The 24,007-nt window shown below is 38.3% G+C and overlaps 1 protein-coding gene across 1 annotated transcript in view; it reads left to right on the top strand.

Annotated features, from left to right (window-relative positions):
* Window positions 1–24,007, top strand: part of LOC126188085 (integrin alpha-4-like) — a 521,321-nt gene that overhangs the window by 352,891 nt on the left and 144,423 nt on the right. Inside the window, exon 13 of the mRNA XM_049929540.1 lies at window positions 17,313–17,452. Within this exon, the coding sequence (XP_049785497.1) occupies window positions 17,313–17,452 (140 nt within the window). The remainder of the gene's footprint in view (window positions 1–17,312; window positions 17,453–24,007) is intronic.

Raw genomic sequence — 24,007 nt, 5'->3', positions numbered from 1 at the left:
ATTATTGGAAGGACTGTCATCTGCCTCAATATTCACATCTCCAGGTTCATTGGCTGATTCTTCACTACTTGCATCTTCAAACATATTTCCTTCCTCGCAAGAATCATCATCTTCAAACCACTGAGCCTCAACACTTTCAAAATTAGCTGCATTTGCACGTACTGACTCTTGCTTTTGTCAAAGCCATAGAAAAAGGCGTGTCTGTTGAACAGCAGCTTGTGTAGCACTAAACGAGTCATACTCGTAACAATATGGGCCTTTCAGCAACAAACAAACTACAGTAACAATGAGGCTGACAAGAGCAGCACAGGTTAACAATACTGTGCAATAATAAAACATTTGTTAGCAAAAAAATCAATAATACAATGACATCGCCAATATGTGAAAGTAGTGTGTATTATTTTTTGGTTATACTATTACTACTACAGCTACTGGTGCTGTTGGCACTCCTGTTGCTGGAAACACCACTACAGCTATTGTTGAAGTAATAACTGCTCCCAAACAAATGTTGAAGACAATATAGGCTAAAGAACATTTATAAATGTATGAGGGCTTCTGAAGCCCTGCTTATGCATTCACGGTGTATGCGTAAACGTATTGAATTATACAAAAAACTTAAAAAGGTATCTCGTTCAGACTTTATAGGAGGAATATCAGAGTGTTAGTGAAAGAGTACTGGAAAGCAGTTTGAAATAAAACAAAAAATTACAGAATTTTTTCAAAAATGAAGACATACAAGGACCTCGGAGGCCCTGTATATGCATCATAGGGTTAAAGAATACTATTCAGCACATGTCAACACACCATGCAACTTTGCTTCATATCTACAAAAATGAGCAGAGTCACTTGTCACTGATTTGTTTCTTTAATATACCTCTCTATTGTCAGATAGCATTTAAGTAAAGGCTGGCTCAGTTTTTCCCCAAAGAAGCAAGAATTTTTGATTTCAGTGAGGGCCATATTTCTTAAAACTTCTGAAGTACAAAAATAACTAGAATCAAGTGTCACCAATGCAGCAACATGATGATGCATTATTGAGTTATAAAGACAAGCGACATTGCACGATACATGCTTTAAGTGCAGTATATGACTTTATTTGTTATGTATTTTCCTCAAATATGCAAATTCATATTATTGATTTTCTTTAGTTTTAATTCAGAAAATCTATTTAAAAACCATCTTTTTCTGCAAAAATTCTCTTTAGTCCTTACCTTTTCTGCAAAAGTCCTATTTAACCTCTTCTAAGCCTCTAAGTTCAGCATTTTGCAGGATCTATGAGGATAAAAACTTTGAAATCAGGCACTAACAATAATGGAAGTTACATAGCATCTCTTCTAAGGCATTAAAGCTGATATTCAAGTGTGCATGCAATTCCTCAGTCCTAATATGCCAGTCATCACAGGTGGAATGACAGATACACTGTTCATTATGAGAGATGGTTGCTATGCTGAGTTGACTGAGGCATGGTTCATCCTACACATTGGTTTCACTACCACTGAAATGCAATACACACTATCTCATATCTATGTATGATTTACATACCCTTTTATCAAGCAATGGTGGATTTAAATTAAATTGGCACAATGTGTTAAGCACATCTCTGTTTTATATGCACCTCAGTGTTAGACACCGTTTTGGAATGTATTCCTGGTGCTTTGCAGGACAACAAAACCAACAGAATATTAGCAGTAAGATTTAAAAAGATAGTAGTACACCAACATATTCTGTCTTGTTCTGCAGTCAGCTTCAAATGCTATTTCTCTAAATTTTCTCTATATTGTTCCTAAAAACAATGTCACTTTTCCTCCATGGATTCCCAATTGAGTCCTCGAAGCATCTCTGTAACACTTGCATGTTGTTTGAACTTACCTATAATAAAATCTAGCAGCCTGCCTCTGAATTGCTTTAATGTCTTCCTTTAATCCAACCTAGTTGATATCCAAAATACTTATGCAGTATTCAAAATTAGATTACATGGGCATCCTATAAGTAGCCTCCTTTACAGATGAACTACACTTTCCTGAAATTCTCCCAATAACCTGAAGTTGACCATTTACCTTCCCTACCACAGTACTTATTCCATTCCACAGCACTTTGCAATATTACACCTAGTTATTTAATTAAACAATGGAAAACCAAGGATGGAATGTGGCAGTGTGGTTTCAGTTACCTGAGACTGTAGTTGTGTGTGTGAGCTGCGTTTGTGTGTGTGTGTGTGTGTGTGTGTGTGTGTGTGTGTGTGTGTGTGTGTGCACGTGTGTGGGCACACGCATGCACACTTATGTTTGTCTATTGTTGACGAAGGCTTTAATGGCTGAAAGCTATAATTGTGAGGGTCTTTTTGCTGTGCCTATCTGTGACTCAGCATCTCCAATATAGTTAATTTAATCAGTGTGATTTTGTCTAGTTGGACACTACTAATGCTGTATCCAAACATTATGGGTTTGTTTTTCCTACTCATGTGAATCAACTTATGTTTTCCTATGCTTAGGGCCAGCTGCCATTTATCACACCAACTAGAAATTTGATCTAAATCATCTTGTATCATCCTACAATCACTCACCTTCAACACCTTCCCGTATACCACAGCATCATCAGCAAGCAGCAACAAATTGATGCCCACCCTCATCACCAAATCATTTATGTATGTAGAAAATAAATGTGGCCCTATCACACTTCCCGAGGACACTGTTGGTGGTGCCCTTGTCACTGATGAACAATCATCGTCAAATGCTACATACTGTGTTCTATTATTTAAGAACTCTTTGAGCCACTCACATATCTGTGAACATATTCCATATGATCATACCTTTGTTAACAATCATTAGTGTACAATGTCAGATGCTTTCCAAAAATCTATAAATATGAAAGCTGCCTGTTGCCCTTTTTCCATAGTTCACAGTATATAATATGAGAAAAGGGCAAGCTCAGTTCCACATGTGTGATGCTTTTCAAAACTGTGCTGATTCAAGGAGATAAGCTTTTAGGTTTCTAAGATGTTCATGATATTCAGACTCAGAATATGTTCCGTAATTCTGAAGCAAACTGATGTTAAGGGTACTTGTCTGTAATAATTTTGTGGGTCCATTCTTTACCCTTCTTACATACAGGAATCACATGGGCCTTTTTCCAGTCACTTGGGATTGTGCAGAGGGCAAGAGATTTGTAATAAATGAAAGCTAAGTAAGGGGCCAATGCCATAGATTACTCTTTGTGAAACCAAACTGGAATTATATCTGGACTTCGTGGCTTATTTGTTAGGAAAATGGAACTTGCCAACTACAAGTCAACACAGAACAACCAAATTCAAAGAAAAGAGAACATATCAGTAACTAGATCAGAAGAATGAAAGAATTAATATATGCAGTTTTAAACTTTATCAAAAGCCAGTGCTTCACCTGAGATGTTTAAGTCATACCTATATTGCTTATAACATAGTTATTTACAGAGTGGTAGTTCATTCTTAAGGGCCAAAAATGTTGTGACGTAATTTTATACTGTGAATTTTTTCAGTGTTATACCAAACAGCTTGAGTATGACAGGATTTTGGTGTAGTATGAATGAGAGAGACCAAAAGTAATCAGGCCCAGTTTTAACAGCTTCGTTGCACAGACACATGATGTTCCTCTGAGCTTCCAGTAGCCAAACCAAGTCTTGCTGATACCCCTCTCTCACTCCTCCATTCAGAGCATCCTTCCACAATGATGAAGCTGTTTCCTTTAGCCTCTCCACTCATTGAATTCTAAGGGCCAGTGTTAGGTGGCCACTACATCCTGTAGACCCCTGGCACCAAAAACTGCAATCACAGTGATGTAACTACCTCACCCCTCACCATAGCATAGCACAGGGCCACCTTGGGTGGGCCCAGTGGGCAAACCAGCTCAGACATACCTCTCTTTCCCTGCAGCTCAGTGGAACACGCTGTGTCTGTCCTCTCCTAGGACATCTGTCCGCACAACTACACAATTTTCAAGGTAATCAAAACGTGGAAACTTGAGGTAGGAATGTCGACAATGTAGGAAAAGGCAGATTGCTACTTACCATTCAGAAGGCACTTTAAGTTGCAGATAGACACAATTAAAAGTCACTTACATAAAGTTTTTGGCCACAGCCTTCATCAGTAAAACAGAGATATACACTATTCGTACATGCAACCGCATCTCATGCACACATGACTGCCAAGTCCAGCATTCCAACCTGAGATGCTGGAGTTGGCAGTGATGTGTGCATGACATGTACTTTCTTGTGTGTATGAAATTAGTTAGCTGAACATCAAGCCATTTTACACACATGACCCCCCGCCACCCATCCACCCACCCCCACACACACACACACACAAAGAACATGTAATAAGCATCCTTGGTGTAGAGAAAGAACTGAAAGATTTGAAAGCTAATAAATCACCAGGTCTGGATAGAATCCCAGTGAAAGTCTCACCCACTTCAAAGTCTCAAGCAACTGGAAAAAAGCACGGGTGACTCCAGAATATAAGAAGGTTAACAGAGCAAACACAAAAATTACAGATCAATATCCATAACTTCAGTTTGCTTCAGAATCCTTGAAAATATTCTCAGTTTGAATATAATAAATGTTTTTGAGACTGAGAAGCTTATGTTGATGAATTAGCATGCTTATAGAGAGCATTGCTCACGCAAAACTGAGTTTGCCCTTTTTGCACATGATATACTGTGAACTGTGTCTGAAGGGCAACAGGCTGATTCCATATTTCTAGATTTCCATGAAGTATTTGACAAGGTGCTCCATTGCAGGGTATTAATGAAGGTATGAACAAATGGAATATGTTCGCAGATATATGAATGGCTTAAAGACTTCTTAAGTAATAGGACCCAGTATGTCATCCTTGACATTGAATGTTCATCAGAGACAAGAGTGTCAACAGGACTGCCCCAGGGAAGTGTGATAAGATCACTATTGTGCTCTATGTACATAAATGATTTTGCATAGAGGTTCAGGCACCAATTTACAGTTGTTTCCTGATGATGCTGTGGTGTATGGTAAGGTGTCAAAGTTGAGTGACTGTAGGAAGATATGAGAAGGCATAGACAAAATTTGTAGTTGGTGTGATTAATGACAGCTAGCTCTAAATGTGGAAAAAACTTTAAGTTAATGTGGATGAGTAGTAAGAACAAACCTGTAACATTCAGTTACAGCATTACTGCTCGAAACAGTCAAGTCATTTAAATATCTCAATGCAATGTTGCAAAGTAATATGAAATGGAACGAGCAAATGAGAACTTTGGTAGGGAAGGTGAATGGTCCACTTCAGTTTATTCAGAGAATTTTAAGAAAGAGTGGTTCACCTGTAAAGGAGACTGTATATAGGATGCTGTTGTGATCTGTTCTTGAGTACTGCTGTAGTATTTGGGATCTGTATCAGGTCAGATTGAAGGAAGACATCAAAGCAATTCAGGGGTGGGCTGCTAGATTTGTTACTAGTATGTTCGAACAACACATAAGTGTTACAGAGATGCTTCAGGAACTCAAATGGGAGTACTTGGAGGGAAGATGAATTTATATTGAGAAAATTTAGATAACCGGCATTTGAAGCTCACTGCCAAGCAATTCTACTGCTGCCATCACATCAGGTGTGGAAGTATGAAACCAAAATTTCCCTATAGATGGTGCCAGCCATCAGTGTAGGGCTTGTGAGACCACATCTGCAGCATCATCTGCTTCCTCTAATGGCTGATGACAAATGTTAACACACAGTAACCCAAGTTCCATACATCAGTATCTGCTTCAAACCAATAAACATGTCAAATTTTGTGTGTACAAACTACAATTTACAGACAGCATTGGTTTTCTTTTATCATTTGAAGAAAACTGCTGCAGAATCATATTGAATGCTTGTGAAAGCTATTGGCAAACATGCTCTTGGGAAAACAAAGTGTTTTGAGTTACTTAAAAAATTCAAAAGTGGTGGTTTTGATGTGAAAGATGACGAACATGGGAAAACACCAAAAATGTTTGAAGACAATAAACTGCAGGCCTTATTGGATGAGGGTGATACACAAACTCAACAGGAACTCATGGAACAATTGAATGTGATGCAGAAAGCCTTTTCTCTTTGGTTGAAATCTATGGGAAAAGTGCAGAAAGTGTGAAAATGGGCTCTGTGTGAACTGAATGAAAGACAGCAAGCAAATTGAAAGACCACATGTGAAATGCTGCTTGCCAGGTACAAAAGAAAGTTGTTTCTCCATCAAATAGCGATAGGTGATGAAAAATAGATATATTTTGAGAATTCTAAGTGTCATAAATCATGGGTGAATCCAGGCAAACCATTGAGAAGACCAAACCACTTTGGAAAGAAGACAATGCTCTGTATTTGGTGGGATCCGAGGGTGTCATCTATTATGAGCTGCTAAAACCTGTTGAAACCATTAACACAAATCGCTTCCAACAGCAAATGATTGATTTAAATCGAGTATTATGTGAAAAATGACCAGAATATGGGATAAAGCAATACAAAGTCATATTGTTTGATGGTAACACCACATTGCACACAGCAAAATGGGTCAGGGAAATGTCCGAGTCATTGGGACACACTCACTGGGACACACTCTTGCTGAACAACATTTCAGTTCATATGAAAATGTATGAAGATGGCTTGCTGACTGTTTTTTTTTTTTTTTTTTTTTTTTTTTTTTTTTTTTTTTTTTTTTTTTTTTTGGCAGTCATAACCTGCTGGAAAGGGGAGAGAAATGTATAAATATAAATGGAGATTATTTTTAGTAAAATATTGTTTATCAGTTTCAAAGAACAGACATGGAAGAACAGATGTGTGATTATTGCAAACAAATTCCAGTTTCATACTTCTACACCTGTTACATTGTGCATAAGGACCAAGAAGATAAGATCAGAGGAAGGAATTAGGGCTCATATGGAGGCAATTGTTTTTCCCTTGTTCTATTTGTGAGTGCAACAGGAAAGGGAATGACTAATATTGGTACAGGGTACACTCCTCTATGCACTGTACTACCTATGTAGATGTAGATGTAGATGTAGATGTACATTCACAAATTGGCAAGTTTATCTCTTCATATACTTTATTGTTAGCTACAGTATTTTGTGGATTATATTTATAATTGTACAAATACCATGTTTACTATTTTTCTGGTGTTTTGAGCAGTATAACATAAATTATGGTTACACAGAAAACAGTTAAGAATAATTCAGTTATAAATTATTGACACTGATATCTTATCTGAGCTCTTTCAATGAGAATGAGCACCAGCCAATACTGCATTTACAATATTTCCAAATAATATGTAGAGCTGTATAAATAATGTGCACTGGTACAGTCAAAGAGTTGTTATGTTAGTAGTCATTTTCATAATTCTTTAATCCATAACTGGATTAATTGACTAATCAATACTCTTTTGGTCACATTATATTTGTCCTTAGAGAGTGGTGGTGCTAGTATATCACAGACCTGTGCAGTCTCTTGATAACTGAGGGTAGCCCCAATACAACTATACTGTTGGAAAGGTTTTGCACGCTTGCATTTAGTTTCAGCACGCTTTAAGATAAAATTTGTAGTTCTGAGAGATGTGCGTCAGTTTACTCTTTGTTCATCATCACTATGTGTGGTCTTTCTGTAAAGGATGCTACTTTAGTTTAATATGTCAGTAATTTATTTGATACAAAAACATTTTGTCTCACTGCAAATCTTCAAGTACTTCATCATATACTTAAGCTGATCAGATGCTAAATGTGTGTGTGAATAAACTGGCTTTCAAGTTACCCAAACAGTAGCAGTGGGTAGTTCTACAAAAACAGTGGTGGCTTTTGCACTGGCTGTTTTGAGTATCACACTTGTGGTCTGGTTAGGCTCATTTGCTATAGTGCTATAGTGAGATGGGGTGAATGGGGCCACAATGACGCAGGGGTGACAGTGGCAGGTTGTGGAGGAGGTGGTGTTGGCAAGGGGTGGTTAGGGAAGCTGTGCTGCAAGATGCAATGTATTTTATTTCATATTGAGTTATAACATCAGAGTACTGTGATGATCTCTGTAGGTGCATGGTCCACTGGCAGTGCTAATGATGTATGCAAGTTGAAGTGGCAGGACAGCTATTTGACATCCACATCCTGCTTTAGTGACATTGTTTACTCCACTCAGCAATGTGTGCCTGAGTTAGCACTATGTGGTCCAGAGTGAGCAGTGCTATCAACGTATATATCCACTGAATTCTCTTAGAAGTGCATTGCTCTTGGGTTGAAGCTTGCACTGGTGCAGAAGGATGGTGACTATGTCACCCTGGTTTGAAATGCTTCCCTTCGAGGCAGAATTTTGGTGTTGCCATGGAGCCTGACAGTCAGTTCATCCATTTTGTAGTTCTAAGTCCACTTAGTTCCATGAGCTGGTCTGATGGAGTTGACTGACCATTGGAAACTGCTGTCTGTCAAATAGTATGATGGAAATTTATGTGGACCTGGTTTTGTGAAGGGTCCTGCGAGACTGAGCATCACTGTGCTAGAACTACAGAGTATTTGTAGTGGTTAAAAGCACACATTTTGTGGCAATACATTACTTCCAGATTCATTCAGATCAGCACACCTATGTCTCAATGGTGTGGAGGTAATTCACAGGCCAGCTTCTAGTTGCACAGCCTTTCTGTGATGTCATCACAATTGTGCAATCTAGCCTTGCCACCTTGCAGTGTACAAATAGTCTTGGCAGTGAAATTACATATGAGCACTGCTGTGCATGCTGCTTGCTTCGCACATGGCTGCAATGAAGCTGTTTTAAATCAGTAACCTTCAAAATGTAGTAACAGAATTACATACCTCCCCTGTTTGGGAATACCCTGACCCTTGGTCTGTATCTATGGCCAGTCTGCAACAGAAAATTCCCACACAAAATTAAAATGTAGTTTATTTACAATTTTCCTATTACATTAAGCAGCAGAGATTCCCAGGTGGGGCACATACATTCTCAACCCATCAACACATTCATCCACCCTTATGCTACTAATTAAAACCTCCATTCTTATTTGAATTACCTCTTAAACTTTAATCCTCCAAAACATTAAACAATTGTTTGCATGAATAGCCCCTCATTGTGAACTTACAGAATCTTTTGCTTTAAGCAACAATGCTTATTTCAATACCATTCAAAATTCCTTGTCTTTCAAATCACAATTAGTTATATACTACCAATACAACTCTCTTGTTACAGTATCAAGCTTCTTGCACCACTGGTACTTTCTGATGTATGAATGGATAATCAATCCCTTGGTATCTGATGTGATAGAGGATCACATAGAGGAGCGGCCCTCTGCCTAAGGTAGATGAAAGCTATGCAAAACAGTCAACACTGAAATTGTACCTGTGATTGTGATGCTATCGGTCTTGATTATGTGCTACTTTTCCTACTAAAATTTGCTCCAGTCAAACACATCCCTATTGCATGTCTATTATTCTGTTTAAGGATAGGATCATGTTAGGCTTCAATGTTTTGTTCAGATAGGTCTCATTTCTCACTAGAAGGATCAGTAGTGGCTCTACTGGGCAGCACAACTATGGCTGCATTACATTCAGCTCGGTTTCACCTGTAATAGAGGCTGACAGACAGAAGACCTGCCCTGTTATGTCAAAGTCCAGCCCATTAATAATTATTCCACTCATTTGAAGTACCAAGTGTTATCAGCTAAAGATTGCCACAATATTCCGACCACCATTGTCTTATCCAAAATATCCTTCTGAGCATGAGTTGCTTCCAGGTCCTGGATTATGCTATTTACTGTCATCCATACCAGGTGCATTACCTCCACTGTTAACCTTCATAATACCCAAGTGTTGCTCAGTATCCCTTATTTCAAACTGATTAAGTGTGTAGTGTGCCAAACCAAGGTCACCTTATTCCATCCACAGTCCCAAAACCTGTTTTTAATAACCTACCCTCTGCATCTAGCAACTTTGCTTTTGTTGCCATACCTTGTGTGGTCTATTCTCACTAGCTGCTGCATTTGTCCTTGCAGTACTCATATGACTGGTACGTCTTACCATACCCATTTCTTGTTTCCTTCAGCTTACCTTCCATATCCCTCCATAATTCCATAAACACATCTTCCACATGCCTCACCTCATTACAGATTTCCCCCGTGTTCAGCATTGGCATCAGTGGCCAGTGATGGCTTGTGGGTACTACATTCCCTTGCCATGTGGAACGTACTCCAGTTTCCAATGGTAGCATCCAAAGCACACCTACTCCACACCTGGTGAAGAGGTGTAAAATTATGTAGGTAAGGACACCCCCCATCTTTACTTCAAACTCCAGCAACTCAGAAACAGAGAACTTCCATCACTCCCCTTCTCCCTTTGAAAGGTCTGCTGTCATGTAGAAAAATACCTAACTTACACACAAATGAACATAGAAGTAGAACACTACATACAACATGGACAAAAATTCTTCCTCCCATCCTCATCCTCAACTGATACGCTTATCACTTACGCTTCTAAATAAAATGTACATTCCAAGACTAATAAAAACTACTCTGTCCTACTTCCTTGGTCTTAATCCATACAGAATCTCCTATACAGGTCATATAAGGTTTCTGTGCTTCTCTTCTTCCTACTACCCACAGCTTTACCCTCAGAGGATAATTACACTCACATCAGGTCATCTGAAGGACCCTGAAATAACTTTAGACTTACACCATGAACAATAATTGTACAAGTCAGTAACTGAAGCTTGACATTCACTATCTGATATGGCCTGTTCTTACCTTTCGGATAACATTACCCACTGACTGATTTTATATTGTGGTAATCTGCCCAGTAGTTGCTCCCTTAATATGCTTCCAAATTTCCCTCACTGTTTTGGCAAAATGCTTGACAGAGTGTCTGTCCTTGCCAATCCTTGGCTTTATTTTACCAAATGTCAGCATGTGACTCCCATAAACCACTTCATGTGGTGATAATCCTGTCAGAGAATGGACTTTTTAATTATGCATGCCTGAAAAGAAGGATAAATATGTGTCCCAGTCATTATGACGTACATTCATATGATTAGTCAACATCCTTACTGCTATCCAGTGAATCCACTCCATACTACCATGAGCCTGATGGTGCAGTGTCCTTATCCTTAACTTCCTAACCTTTAGCAAATTAAACAGCTGCTTTAACAGCTCTGGCATTAGATTTGTCCCCTGATCACTGATCAGAGTTTCTGCACTCCAAATTTGAGCACCCAGCTGTTGTCCAGTGCTTGCACTACCATTGCAGCCTGTTGGTTAGGGATTGCAGTCATTTCCATATATCTAAAAAACTTATCCATAATAGATAACACAACTTGATTTCCAGCTTGAGTCCTGTTGAATAGTCCAAAGACATCCAGCTCAATAATTTTAAAGAGTTCCATTGCTCCTGGTAACTTCTGAAGTGGTATTAACTCATGGCTCATATCTACCTACTGCACCCATGGTATCCGCATCTTCTGCTACTTGTCTATTCATTTTCCTACAACCCCCATCATCTGACAATATGTAGTCATGAGCTTATTTCAGCACTTCATCTTTTAATTTCACTGACACTACTACCCGCTGCTTCATCCTCATTATTTTACAACCTGTTCCAGCAGGGAATAATGGCTGCAACAAATACTGTTTACACTCCATGTCAGCCCATTGTGCTACTAGCCATTGTGATAGGTCATGACCGAGTGTCTGAATTAATGCTACTTTCTGGCTTGAACTGTCCACATATGTCTGTCTCTTACCAGACAAGTGTATGAATTCATACTTGAACTCACCTAACATCAGATGCTCATTTAGTCAGCTTACTAGAAGTGTCCATAATCCTCAAAAATCCCTAGAGCTGTATGGTCAGTTACCACTTTAAACTTTTTTCCATACAAATAACAAGGGAATTGGTGATTCCATATGTCACACTAAACATCTGTTTTTCTTTTGTGGGGTAGCTCCGTGTGCTGTTCAACTGCCTATAGACATATGCTACTGGATGCTCCTCTCTGTTTACTAACTGACTGAGAACATGCCCAATAGTTTCATTAAAAGTGTGGTTGACAAGATAAACACTTTCTAGTAGTCCTGAAAGCTATTACTCAAGTAGATGTTAATTCTCTTTGTAACTTCTCAGATGCAACATGACATTCCTTAGCTCTAGTCCCCTTTTGACAGTTGTGTAATTGGTGCTGTTAAATCTATAAACCTTTTTTATGAATTTTCTATAATAATTCTGTAACCCAGAAAAAGACCAAAACTCCTTGGTACTTTACAAGGAACTGGAAATTTCCATACTGCCTATAACAACCTTGGATCCATCTTGACCTAAAATTCCCTGAACATGTAACTTCTTTCAATGAAAAGAGAAAATTTTTCATTGTTAATGTTAAATTTGCTGGTTGTAAACTTCTGAAAACCTCTTGCAAATGTTGTGTATGCTCTGCAGTATCCTTCACAGAAACTGTTGTATCATCTAAGTATACCACGTACTGGTGAGGTGAGGTTTCAGTCCCCTCAGTACTGCACCGAGCAAATGTTGAAACATTGATGAAGCATTTTTTAACCAAAACCAGCATCCTATGATACTGAAAATCACCACAGGAGACCAAGAACGCTGCTTTTGGATGGTCCTCCAGGTATTCCCCTATTTGGTGGCACCCATTCCTCAGATATAAGGTAATTTCTATAATGTTTTTGATTGGATATGGATTGTTTATGGTTTTGTTGTGAAGATTCTGTAGTCACAACAGAATCCATATCTTTTGATTTCATCTGGAGACATTTTGGCACAACTACCATAGGTGCACTCCATGTACTAGTAATTTCCTCTAACACCCCACTTTCCTCTATTATCTCATCTGCTAGCTGTTGATAAATGAATTCTTCTAGTGCTGGTTGCAAACATCTCAGTATACAGTAAGTTATGTGATACACAAGAAATCAGTTCCTGTAGGAATATGATGTGTTATAGGTATTGCTAACAAAGGTCCTCAAGGAAAAAAAGGCTCAACTTTAGACTATAATTTCTCCATCTCCAATCTGTTCGTATCTCTAAGATGCTCCAACTTCCTAAACAATGCAGTTCTATTGTCAGTTTATGTAGTATCCTGCTGCAGACTCTCCAAGTTCCTACCTGCATCATCTTGGACCTCCAAATTAGGAACCGACATTCCTTTGGTGAGCTGTACTCCATCAGCAGCAAATTTTTCTAAATTAATGGCTACTAATTTCCCATACAGGTCCTTCCATACGTATACTATTCTTCTGCTTACAAAGCAACATGATGTGTGTTAATACTTTACTTTCTGCCAGTGGTTCTACTACACACAATGCATTAACAGGCCATTCTGCTCCTACATTTACCTGGACCAACTTCCTGGTACTTTGCAGCACAGCAGAAACCAAATTAATCCATAGTTTTGTTGACTGGAGTTCGAGTGGTTCACCCATTAAGATTGATGCACCTGGCATCCATATTTAACTGCTGACTGTCTCCCCTAGCTGGACTGTAGTCCTTCAAAGTTTAGTTGCATGTTGCTAAATACCAATTTTGGCATGCAGCATTATCAGAAAGTCTAACACTAAGATTACGCAGTAACCATAACTTACTTGAGCCATGTCTGTCCATTGCTTAAAATGCTACATTACCACCAGAAAAAATATCTTTACTGAACCCAAAGATTCCACATGGAGATTGAGGATGTGCAATGGCAGTGTCTCAAGCACAGGGTTTCACTAATGGGGAGGCAGTTCAAGCATAGGTTAATAAAATGGCGTTTCTGAAAGCAGATAATGCAGACCTGGGTAATGTTCTTGCAACTAGGGGGGAGGGGGGAGGAGAAGAATTGGAATTAGATGAGCAACTTACTCCTTAATTAGATCCACCCACAGCTGGTTTGATCATGCCCTTCCCTGGGAAGATGACTGTTGACTGTCTTTTTTGGGTGGGCAGACTTATGAATTAGAGGAAAGTGGGGAGGAAAATTGAGGCATACTTCATGAAAATCCATTGTTACCTAATGGTTTTCTGCTGAGCAGTTACTCTCTAAACAGCATCCCACATGAGCAAACCAATTGCAAATATACCAGATGTTACTCATGGTTTAGGTAATTGGGATATGCATGGCTCTGTTTGAAAAGAATAGTTTGATAATGTTGTAGGCCAAGCTGTGCATGTCTCCTTTCATGCCTAGCAGCTACCTCACAGCAAACAATAACCTGAAGATGTGATACTGCAGTCGAATAGCCTATGCATTGGCTAGAGTTGTGAATTAATGAAATAAAAAAAAACATACAAGATAAAAGATAAATGAATCATTAATAAAAAAGGGCCCTAATAAACATCTACAATTGATATAGAACAATATCTTCAATAATGTTTATTCAAGAAAGTAAAACTCAGATAAAGGGAAAGTGGTCCTTTTATATCCAGTTATGGTGCAGACAGAAAATAGCATAATCAAATGCAATAAAGTTGCACTGCAAGCGTTATAAGAATGGCAACAGAATCCCCAAGCTAAACAGTCAGCTGAGATGCAGGAAAACTAAGTCCATTCTGTGGCCACAATACATGAAATATTCAGAAGTTCAAAACAATTTAAATTTCAACATGATGGTTACAAATTAACAAATGTGAGATAACAAGTAGAAGTTCATAACCTGTCAATTCACAGTTCTGTATTGCAGTCAGAGAAAGAATATCATAGTGGCCATTCATAGCCAAGAATCAATCACTTATATGACTGAATCATAAACATTGCCACAGACAGGTCTGCTTTTTTCCAGAATGAACATAAAAGTGTCTCAAAACTTAAAGTCTTGTAGTGGCCATTCACCACCCAGAATCTACCACCTGTTTGACCGAAAAACACACTGCATGATAGTCAGGTCTGCCTTTTATAAGGACAAACATAAACAAGACATGAATCATTCTCTTGAGTACACCTCTGCAAACGTCTCTCTTCACTTGACTCCAGTGTTGTTCTGACATACCTGCTTCTAGAGTGGCTGAAAGCTGTCCCCAATTCTTCATTCTTAACACATCTACAGTTGTGATGTGACTCAACTACACCACTTTCCACACTAAACTAATACATTTCAACAGTATTTAAATAAAATAAATTGTGTGATCATTGATTAAGACTCAGATCATTTACAGTAAATAGAAATAATAGTTTGTTTGTAAATAAATAAGTCAGCATTCTTGTCTCAATGTGCTCACATTAAGTGACAACAAAATTCCATTAAATTTTGTGTGAACAATTAGTTACATCTGCTTGATGGAGGTGTCTGTTTGTACTCTTATAATAGTGGTGTCACTAATACATGATATTGAACACTTCTCAAGTTACCATGATTTTGTATTGTCAATTGCAATCAGTGGTTAAGTAAATATCTGGGAGAATGCCCTGGCAAATTACACTGACCTCATTTCACAGGTCATAAATCATATTCATTTGTATTACCACAGAATTGCAAAGGATTGGCTGGTTTCTGTGGCTGCACAAACATAATTTCCAATCACACAGTTAGAATCTGTCTTATGTATGTAAAACAGAGATAACAACCACAAAAACCATTATTCCACTCACACAAACCACTGTTTGATGAAAGTGCATGCTATGGTTGTGAAGGTGTGCTGTGTGGAAGTCAACTGTACTGGAATCAAACACCAGACAATGTCCTCAGGTACTTCTGACACCACTCTATTGCAATCCAGAGTGAGTGGGGTGACTGTGGTGTAGGAGTGGTGTAGGGGTGGTGGAGTGGCAGGTTATAGAGGAGGTGGTGCTGACAAAGGGTGTATACAAAGACTCAGCTGCAAGATATGATGTATTTTATTTTGCCTTGAGTCACAGTGTCAGAGTTCTACAACATCCCTGGATATGCCCTCTGGAGGCTCATGTTTGAAGTCCATGTCCTGCTTCTCTGACACTGTTTGCCCCTTTCAGCAGTGTGAACTTGAGCTATCACTATGTCACCTGGAGTGAGGAGGATCCTGGACATGTTGAAAACAATACTGCAGATCTCCATGATGTGGAATAGTTTGCAGGCCAGCTTACAATTACATGTCCTTTCCACAATCTCACCAAAATTGCACGGTCCACCTGTCTTGCAGTGTACAAATAAGATTACTCATTAAAGTACCTATCAGCTCCTTCATGCTTGCATGCCTATGTGCCTCACATATAGCAGCAGTGGAGCTGCTTCTACTTCAGTAATGCCCAAAATTTAGTTATGATATAGCTGTGCATTGTATGTGATTTGAACATGAACTCAATATACATAGTGTAGATGATGTTGTTTGCAATGAATTATTTCAGTATAAATACAACTGGCACATTTGTTATGTGATTATCAAATTGTGATAGAGGAACCTTGGTTACTAATTTAAAAAGTGAATACAGCTGTATTCTTATTAGGAAATGTGACATGACACAAATCATCAGTCAAACCAAATAGAAAAAAAGAAGGATGAAACTGTAAATACAAAATTGGTTGATGTTATAAATTAAATAGTAAAATAAATGTTAACCACACAGCTGTGAATTGACCTTACATAGGAGCCTCACAGCAGTTAATTGGCCTTACACAGGAGAAGAACAACCTTAAATTTTGAACAATAGCTTTAGTCAGAATCTCTCTGTGAAAATTATCCTAGGTTTCACCCATATTTCTTCTTACAAGTACATATTGTGCCATTATGTTTTCTCTTCTAGTTTCCCTAAATTATCTATAGTTAGCTTCTTATACTGGTTTCCTAAAGCTTGATATATTTAATGACTGTAGCCTTCTGAGTTTCTTTCAGCCTTGCAAAAAATTATTTTACTTCTGGCAGCACATAAGTAGAAATTGTTCTGCCTTTTTATGTTCTTTAAATGCTTCTTATATTCTTTAAAAGTTGAACATGTTACCTATGACATGTTTCTTCAATAAACATAAATTACAAAAAAGTGACAGATTGGAATAATGCAGATACTCACTACCTCCTGGAAAAGCCGTGGAGCTGAATGCTTTATAATACATTTTTTAGTGTTCTTATGGCTGTACAGAGAAGTTATTGGGAATTCATTGAATTCAAATTTCCCTCACATTTGGACCTTCAGTCACAGAAAGAATGATGCAAAATGAGTGTCTGAAATGTTAATGATATATTTCACATGTTAATTGTAAAGATGTACATATTAAGATGTTAATTTTAAGCACATCAAAATAATATCAGGTAAATTTCATAAGTGTCTCATATAATTTTGCAAGGCATCTAATTAATACCTCTACAGATTGAATTTCAAAAATCTTATCATTGTATGTGGTTTTATACAGCAGTCAACTTGAAGCTGAAAGTGGATACAAAATATGATCAAGCATTTGTAGATAAGCAAATGAGCAGTCATGAATTTAATCAGAAGCTACAATTTGCAGGACATTCATCAAAAAACACATATGTTGACATATTTATCAAGGTAAAAATCACAGCTATTCTTATGCAATGTAGTATAGCTATAAAATGTAGTATCATAAAAATGTTAACAATAAAGCTTGAATTCATCTAATTCATTTTCAACTGTTCAGTTAATAAAAATCTCTCTCTTTCTCTCTACCTCTCTCCCTCACTCACTCTGTCTCTGGCTGGCCTTAAAGAATGTCTTACCATGATATGTTATGAGAAGCTTCTTAAGAAACAGTACCTATTTCAACTGACAAGCAGATATTAATCTGAGTTTACTTGGTTGCTGGGAGTACAATACATTAAGTCTGCCATAATTAACGTTATAAAATCTTATTGCTAGAATTCTTAGTTATATCTTATCCTGCTTGTGGCATCAAAATTTGTTTTCAGACAATAACTGAAATAGCAAGAAAAGTGATATTGGTGACTCATATTTTCGAATGTTCCTTCATCCACAGTAAAGATAATTAATGATTGTATCATTGCAAAGCTGAGTAAAATAGATATCAGTACCAATTGTCCTGAAATACAGTTAAAATTGCTGTAACAGAAAAAGGCACAGATCCCAGTAGATACACTGTCTGGTGGAATATGGAATTTTCTAGTGAATTATTTCTGCTCTGAGCAGCATTTATAGAGTTCATTGCTCTAGGAATAAAATAATAAAAGGCAGAATTCTGACTTTTTGCAGATTTATTAGTCATTATTTACATAAGATCTGTACAAGTTTATACATTTTCTCCTGTGATGTCTAACTGCTCATGAACATTGAATGTGGGAGACCTCAGCTTGTATACAGATAAAGTTTTCTATGTCAACTACCTCATCATCAATGACAAATTATGTCCACACATAGATTTTTTCAGGTTTTAGGAAGAAATATTTTGCTAGATACTTGATGTGATGAGTAAAATGGAAGTGGTAAGATTTTGTAATCTTAAATGCGAAAAATGAGGAATATTACATCACAATACGTAAGTGTGAGGTTTTTCATACAGGATTCTTTTCCTGAGTCACAATGATGAACCCAGCATTCATTAAATGTGATCATTTGCTTGAAAACTTCCATGTCCTGACACATTCTCAATGTTTCCACCTGTATTTCAGTGGTTTTGTAAAACACCTGTACTTTTGTGCAGGATTTTTTATGGTGGGAGTGGGGGGGCTTGGGTAAATAACTGATGAGACTGAGCTGAATACCATTTATTAACAAAAACATTACTTAGATGAAGCTAGTACTCCTGGCAGGCTACAGGGCTGCTGGCCTCATGGTTGCAGGACCATTGGGTCAGTAGTCCATGCCAGACATCACGATTTTTCCAGTCATAAGTACTGATCTCAGCCAGGAACTAAAACAGGTATAAGGTAATTGCCCACTTACAATGTTCCCAGAGCCTTTAACCACAGTGAACAGTAGTTAACCCAACAGTGATACACGCAGCCTATGAATGTACTGCAGATAGTTAAAACTGGATTCAAATAATTAAAACAGTTTCATTTCCATTAAGGTCTGAACAAAAATTTTGAAACATCTATCCTGACAGACTGATTGAAATTATGTCTTTAAAGTATATCCAATCATTAATAAAAGCTGTACTTCATAAAACATCAGTTAATAAAACGTATCAGAAATAAAATCAGAGTTGAATTACTTTGGTCCCATGGGCAAGAATTACTCACAGTACACATAAACCAAATACAACAGATATACACACACACGCACACTTGACCTCAACTACTACAAACCATCCATGTACAGCACTATTACTAATGTCCAGTGCACCATCTTATCTTGCAGCATTATGCTTTAATTTGTTACAGTCCAAAAACTCAAAACCCAAACAAATTATTCAGCAGTATTAAAAGCCTTACTTCTGATTTAAATTATCTTTTAAAAAAAATACCATGGTACACCACCACTAAGATTAAAGAGGTGTCCATTTGAGGCACCAGTGATTTTAATTATATATATAGATATAATGGAGGGAAACATTCCAAGTGGCAAAAATATATCTTAAAACAAAGATGATGTGACTTACCAAACGAAAGTACAGGCAGGTCAATAGACACACAAACATACACACAAAATTCAAGCTTTCGCAACCAACGGTTGCTTCATCAGGAAAGAGGGATGGAGAGGGAAAGATGAAAGGATGTGGGTTTTAAGGGAGAGGGTAAGGAGTCATTCCAATCCCTGGAGTGGAAAGACTTACCTTAGGGGGAAAAAAGGACAGGTATACACTCGCACATACACCCATATCCAACCGCACGTACACAGACACAAGCAGACATTTCTGCTTGTGTCCGTGCATGCGCGGCCAGACACGGGTGTGTGTGCAAGTGTACACCCGTCCTGCATATATATATTTTGTTTTTAGATATATATATAATAGAGGGAAACATTCCATGTGGGAAAAAATATCTAAAAACAAAGATGATGTGACTTACCAAAAGAAAGTGCTGGCAGGTCGATAGACACACAAACAAACACAAACATACACACAAAATTCAAGCTTTCGCAACCAATGGTTGCTTCGTCAGGAAAGAGGGAAGGAGAGGGAAAGACAAAAGGATGTGGGTTTTAAGGGAGAGGGTAAGGAGTCATTCCAATCCTGGGAGCGGAAAGACTTACCTGAATATTTCCGCCTGTCAGAACTCCGGAGATGGGAACTTGCCGTTCAGTATATCCTCTCTTCTTGTTATATCCATCACATGGATATGTTTGTGTGTGCGAGTGTATACCCATCCTTTTTTCCCCCTAAGGTAAGTCTTTCCGCTCCCGGGATTGGAATGACTCCTTACCCTATCCCTTAAAACCCAAATACTTTTGTCTTTCCCTCTCCTTCCCTCTTTCCTGATGAGGCAATCGTTGGTTGTGAAAGCTAGAATTTTGTGTGTATGTTTGTGTTTGTTTGTGTGTCTATCGACCTGCCAGCGCTTTTGTTTGGTAAGTCTCATCATCTTTCTTTTTAGATATATTTTTCCCACGTGGAATGTTTCCCTCTATTATATATATATATATATATATATATATATATATATATATATATATATATATATATATATATATATATAAAAAAAATCTTCTTTCAACACATAATGTCTGCTTTTGCAATATCAGCACCACAGGCATAATAAAAAAATTCCTTTAGATGGATAATAAAAAGAACTACATGGTATCTACAGTTCACTACTGCCAGCTGGTACTGTGCACCCAAAAGAAAAACTTATATTTGACACTCCATGCTCTGGTGCCATACTACAATACACCACGTAAGTGGCTCACAAACAGGAGATCTTATGATAAGTAATTCACAGAGCCAACTTCCACTATTTGCTTGCCCCAGGCACTCCTCATTTCTCAGGGAGGACACACTGACGACAATGCAGAGGTGATTTTCAGACCAGTGCCACCCAAGTTTGCTGTCAGGTGGATGGATGTGCAAATTCAAACTGCTGGAATGATGACTGAGTAGCATAATCTCTCTCTCTCCCTCCCCCACCCACAAAACTTCTGCGTACCCCCAAAGGGAAGGAATGAAAATTAACTTCAGCTGTTTACCCATCATAGGGCTCTCTTGTTATCCTGCAATTGTACCATAACTGGAGTATGGAAACACTGAATAACAAAGTGTCCTCTAAAGTGTGGCAACAATTTCTTCAAAATCTTTGTGCAAGCCATACTCATTGCAGTCAAATTCTTGAGGAACACCTTGTCACCAGGCTGGAAATTATAAGGTTGCCTTTTATTATTATAATGGTGCTCACTTGTAAGAAGTGCCACTCTTATGTTGTTTTATGCTTTCTGCCATTGTTCCAGATGATAGCAGGAGAAATTTTCAAGGGTGATAGATCATCAATCCTCCCCAAATTAGGCACATAAGCAAATGTCAAATGTGCAGGAGTGTTCAGATGGGCAATACAACCCATGCCACATTCTGAGCCACCAACTAGCAAAAGCTCCAACCATAGATAACACAGAAGAAAATCACAGTGGTTCATCTCCGGTGGCAGGCATTATTTTCGAAAGCCATGTTGATTGCATAAGTGAGCTAATTTAATGTCTCATCCCATCCTGTTTGGTTCCGGTGATAACAGGAAATGAGAGCCACCCAGAAATTTTTATTGACTCTTTCTGCAAAGGAGGGGTTAGAGTAATATGGTATGGTATGTTGATGTTTAACCCCCATACCGAAACAAAAGTTTTTAAGTTCTCTCTATGTGAGACTTGAGTTTATGTCAATATTTAAATTTCTTAATACCTGTGATGGGTTATTATTCTGAGGATGTTACTCTCATTTTATGTTAAAATTTCATATGAATTTCTCCAAACAGAGATCCAGTTGTTGAAATCATATTGTCGATACACTAATTATTCTCTTGAATTTGAATAAGTTAGCTACAGATTCCCATGATTACTTAATTACAAGAGCAGCCAATGTAAGGGTACAGATATGTTTTTTGATATTTCAGAGGATTTTTGAAATACCTGTACCCTTATCAGTTAGTTTAACTGAGTAATCATTCATAATTGGCATTCAGCTAAATTTAAGCAATATTATTGTCATTAGTTAAAGTATTGAGATGTCTCTTGATTAGTTCCACTATCAGAGACCATCTGCAACATCTTTGTGTGTCTTCTAGGTATGTGTGACCACACTGGAACAATCTGTTCCACTTCTCCACAGGCTCATACGCTGGAGGACTGTCCTCAGCAGTGCACAATCTCCATTTTGTCATAAATTTTCTTACAGAAAGAAGTGATGAATCACCATATGCAACAGTTATATTATTCACCACAGCAGCTCTCTGCTTCTTTTCAGTACATGGTTTATTCATGAGAGACACTCCACCACACTTGTTGTTGTGTCTTTCAGGTTTGTGTGAACACAATGAAACATCTTCTTCAGAGTCCCACATGCAGGAGCATTATACCCATAGACAATCACCATTTCATTGGAATTTCTCACTTGCAGTTGAAAATGACAAATCACCGTATGTGTGGCCATAATACTCAGCTACATAGCAGCTATTTTATTTCTTTACCTTATAAAATTTCTAACAAGTGACATAACTCAGAAAGTAGTTTTCCTGCGAAGCAACAGTTCCACAGCTACACTACAGGTTTTGGAAGTGCTACCCCTTTCCAAATTCTCATTTCCACTCAGATCAGCCAAGCTGTCACCATGCAATGTTACATCATCGCTCTCAGCAGGTAGTCTATGGCCATCTCCTCTTGAGAAGCTACATTATTTTGCTGTAGTCACTCCTCCTGATGTTTAACAAAAAGTTAAAGACAGAAAATGCAAGACCAAAGTAACAGCCTCAGAAACTCATCTAGTGTTTTGTTATCTACAAGCATGTCTCTGGTAGTAGTTGAGAAATGGTTTTAAATTTAGGTAGTTAGTTTGTTATTCATACATACTTTTTTACAAAATGATGCAGGTATCTTAACTGAAAATGACCAGTGAAAAAATTATCTGATTTAGGTATGTAGTAATGTTATCTTTTTAAAAAACACTGCAAGAATAAAAGAAACCACTGTGCAAATAGGGGAAGCATTGAGTCGTCAACAAACACATGCAAAAGAGGAAAAAAAATTGACTGCTTTTAGAATCAACCCTTTCTTGAGCTAGGGAAAGGAAACTATACATCTTTCTGAATCAATCCTTTATTTATCCAGGAGACATGCATGCGCATGCTAATGCGCAGTTGTGCAGCCACCCAACCACCCACCCACACAATCATGTATGCCCCTACACATACATAGTACCAGCTGGATGCACAGTGCTGTGATTGCAGTTTGGCAGGTGGACTGGATGGAGTGGGAGTAGTCGGGGGGGGGGGGGGTTGTCAGTTGGGTAGAAGAGAGTGAGGTTGGCATCAGGAAGAGTGGTTGGGGGTGGGTAGATAGCAGCTCAGAGGGAGGAAGCCATTTTTCTGGCTAGAAATGTGGGAGGGAGGGGTGGCAGGTGTATGGGCTAAGCATGTGATGCAAGGGTCAAAACTGGTGGGAGCAGCACAAAGTGAAGGTGACATGGATGTATTAATTGGAAGGAATGATAGGACACAGGAAGGTGAAACTGATGGGTGGAGGGTTTGAGGACAGGAGGTTACTAGAGACGGAGACAGGTATGTTATGGGAGTAAAAGTTGTGTTGCAAGGATTACTCTCATCTGCCTAGTTCAACTGGTGACAGCAGTAAGGAAACAGATGGCTTGGTTGTGATACAGCATGTTGTGTTCGCCTTCATGTTGTGTTACTGAGAAGTCAACTTTATTTTTGACTGCAGTTTGATGGTGGCCATTCAGACAGCTCTTTGCTTGTCACACCAACATAAAAAGCTATGCAGTGATTGCAACAGTGTTTTTGAAATGCAGCATGGCTGCTCTCACAGGTGGCTCTACCTCTGATGGGGTAGGATAAGCCTTTGACTTGAATACAGTGACAAGTGCTGGATGGGTGGATTGGATAGGTCTTATACATGGGTCTGCCCCAGGGATTGAGCTGATTGACAAGGAACTGGGAGTGGGAGTGGCATAGGGATGGACTAGGATGTTAGGTTGGG

Source organism: Schistocerca cancellata, chromosome 5, assembly GCF_023864275.1.
Source record: "Schistocerca cancellata isolate TAMUIC-IGC-003103 chromosome 5, iqSchCanc2.1, whole genome shotgun sequence".
Taxonomy (NCBI): Eukaryota; Metazoa; Arthropoda; class Insecta; order Orthoptera; family Acrididae; genus Schistocerca; species Schistocerca cancellata.
This window is presented reverse-complemented; position numbering and strand designations above follow the sequence as displayed.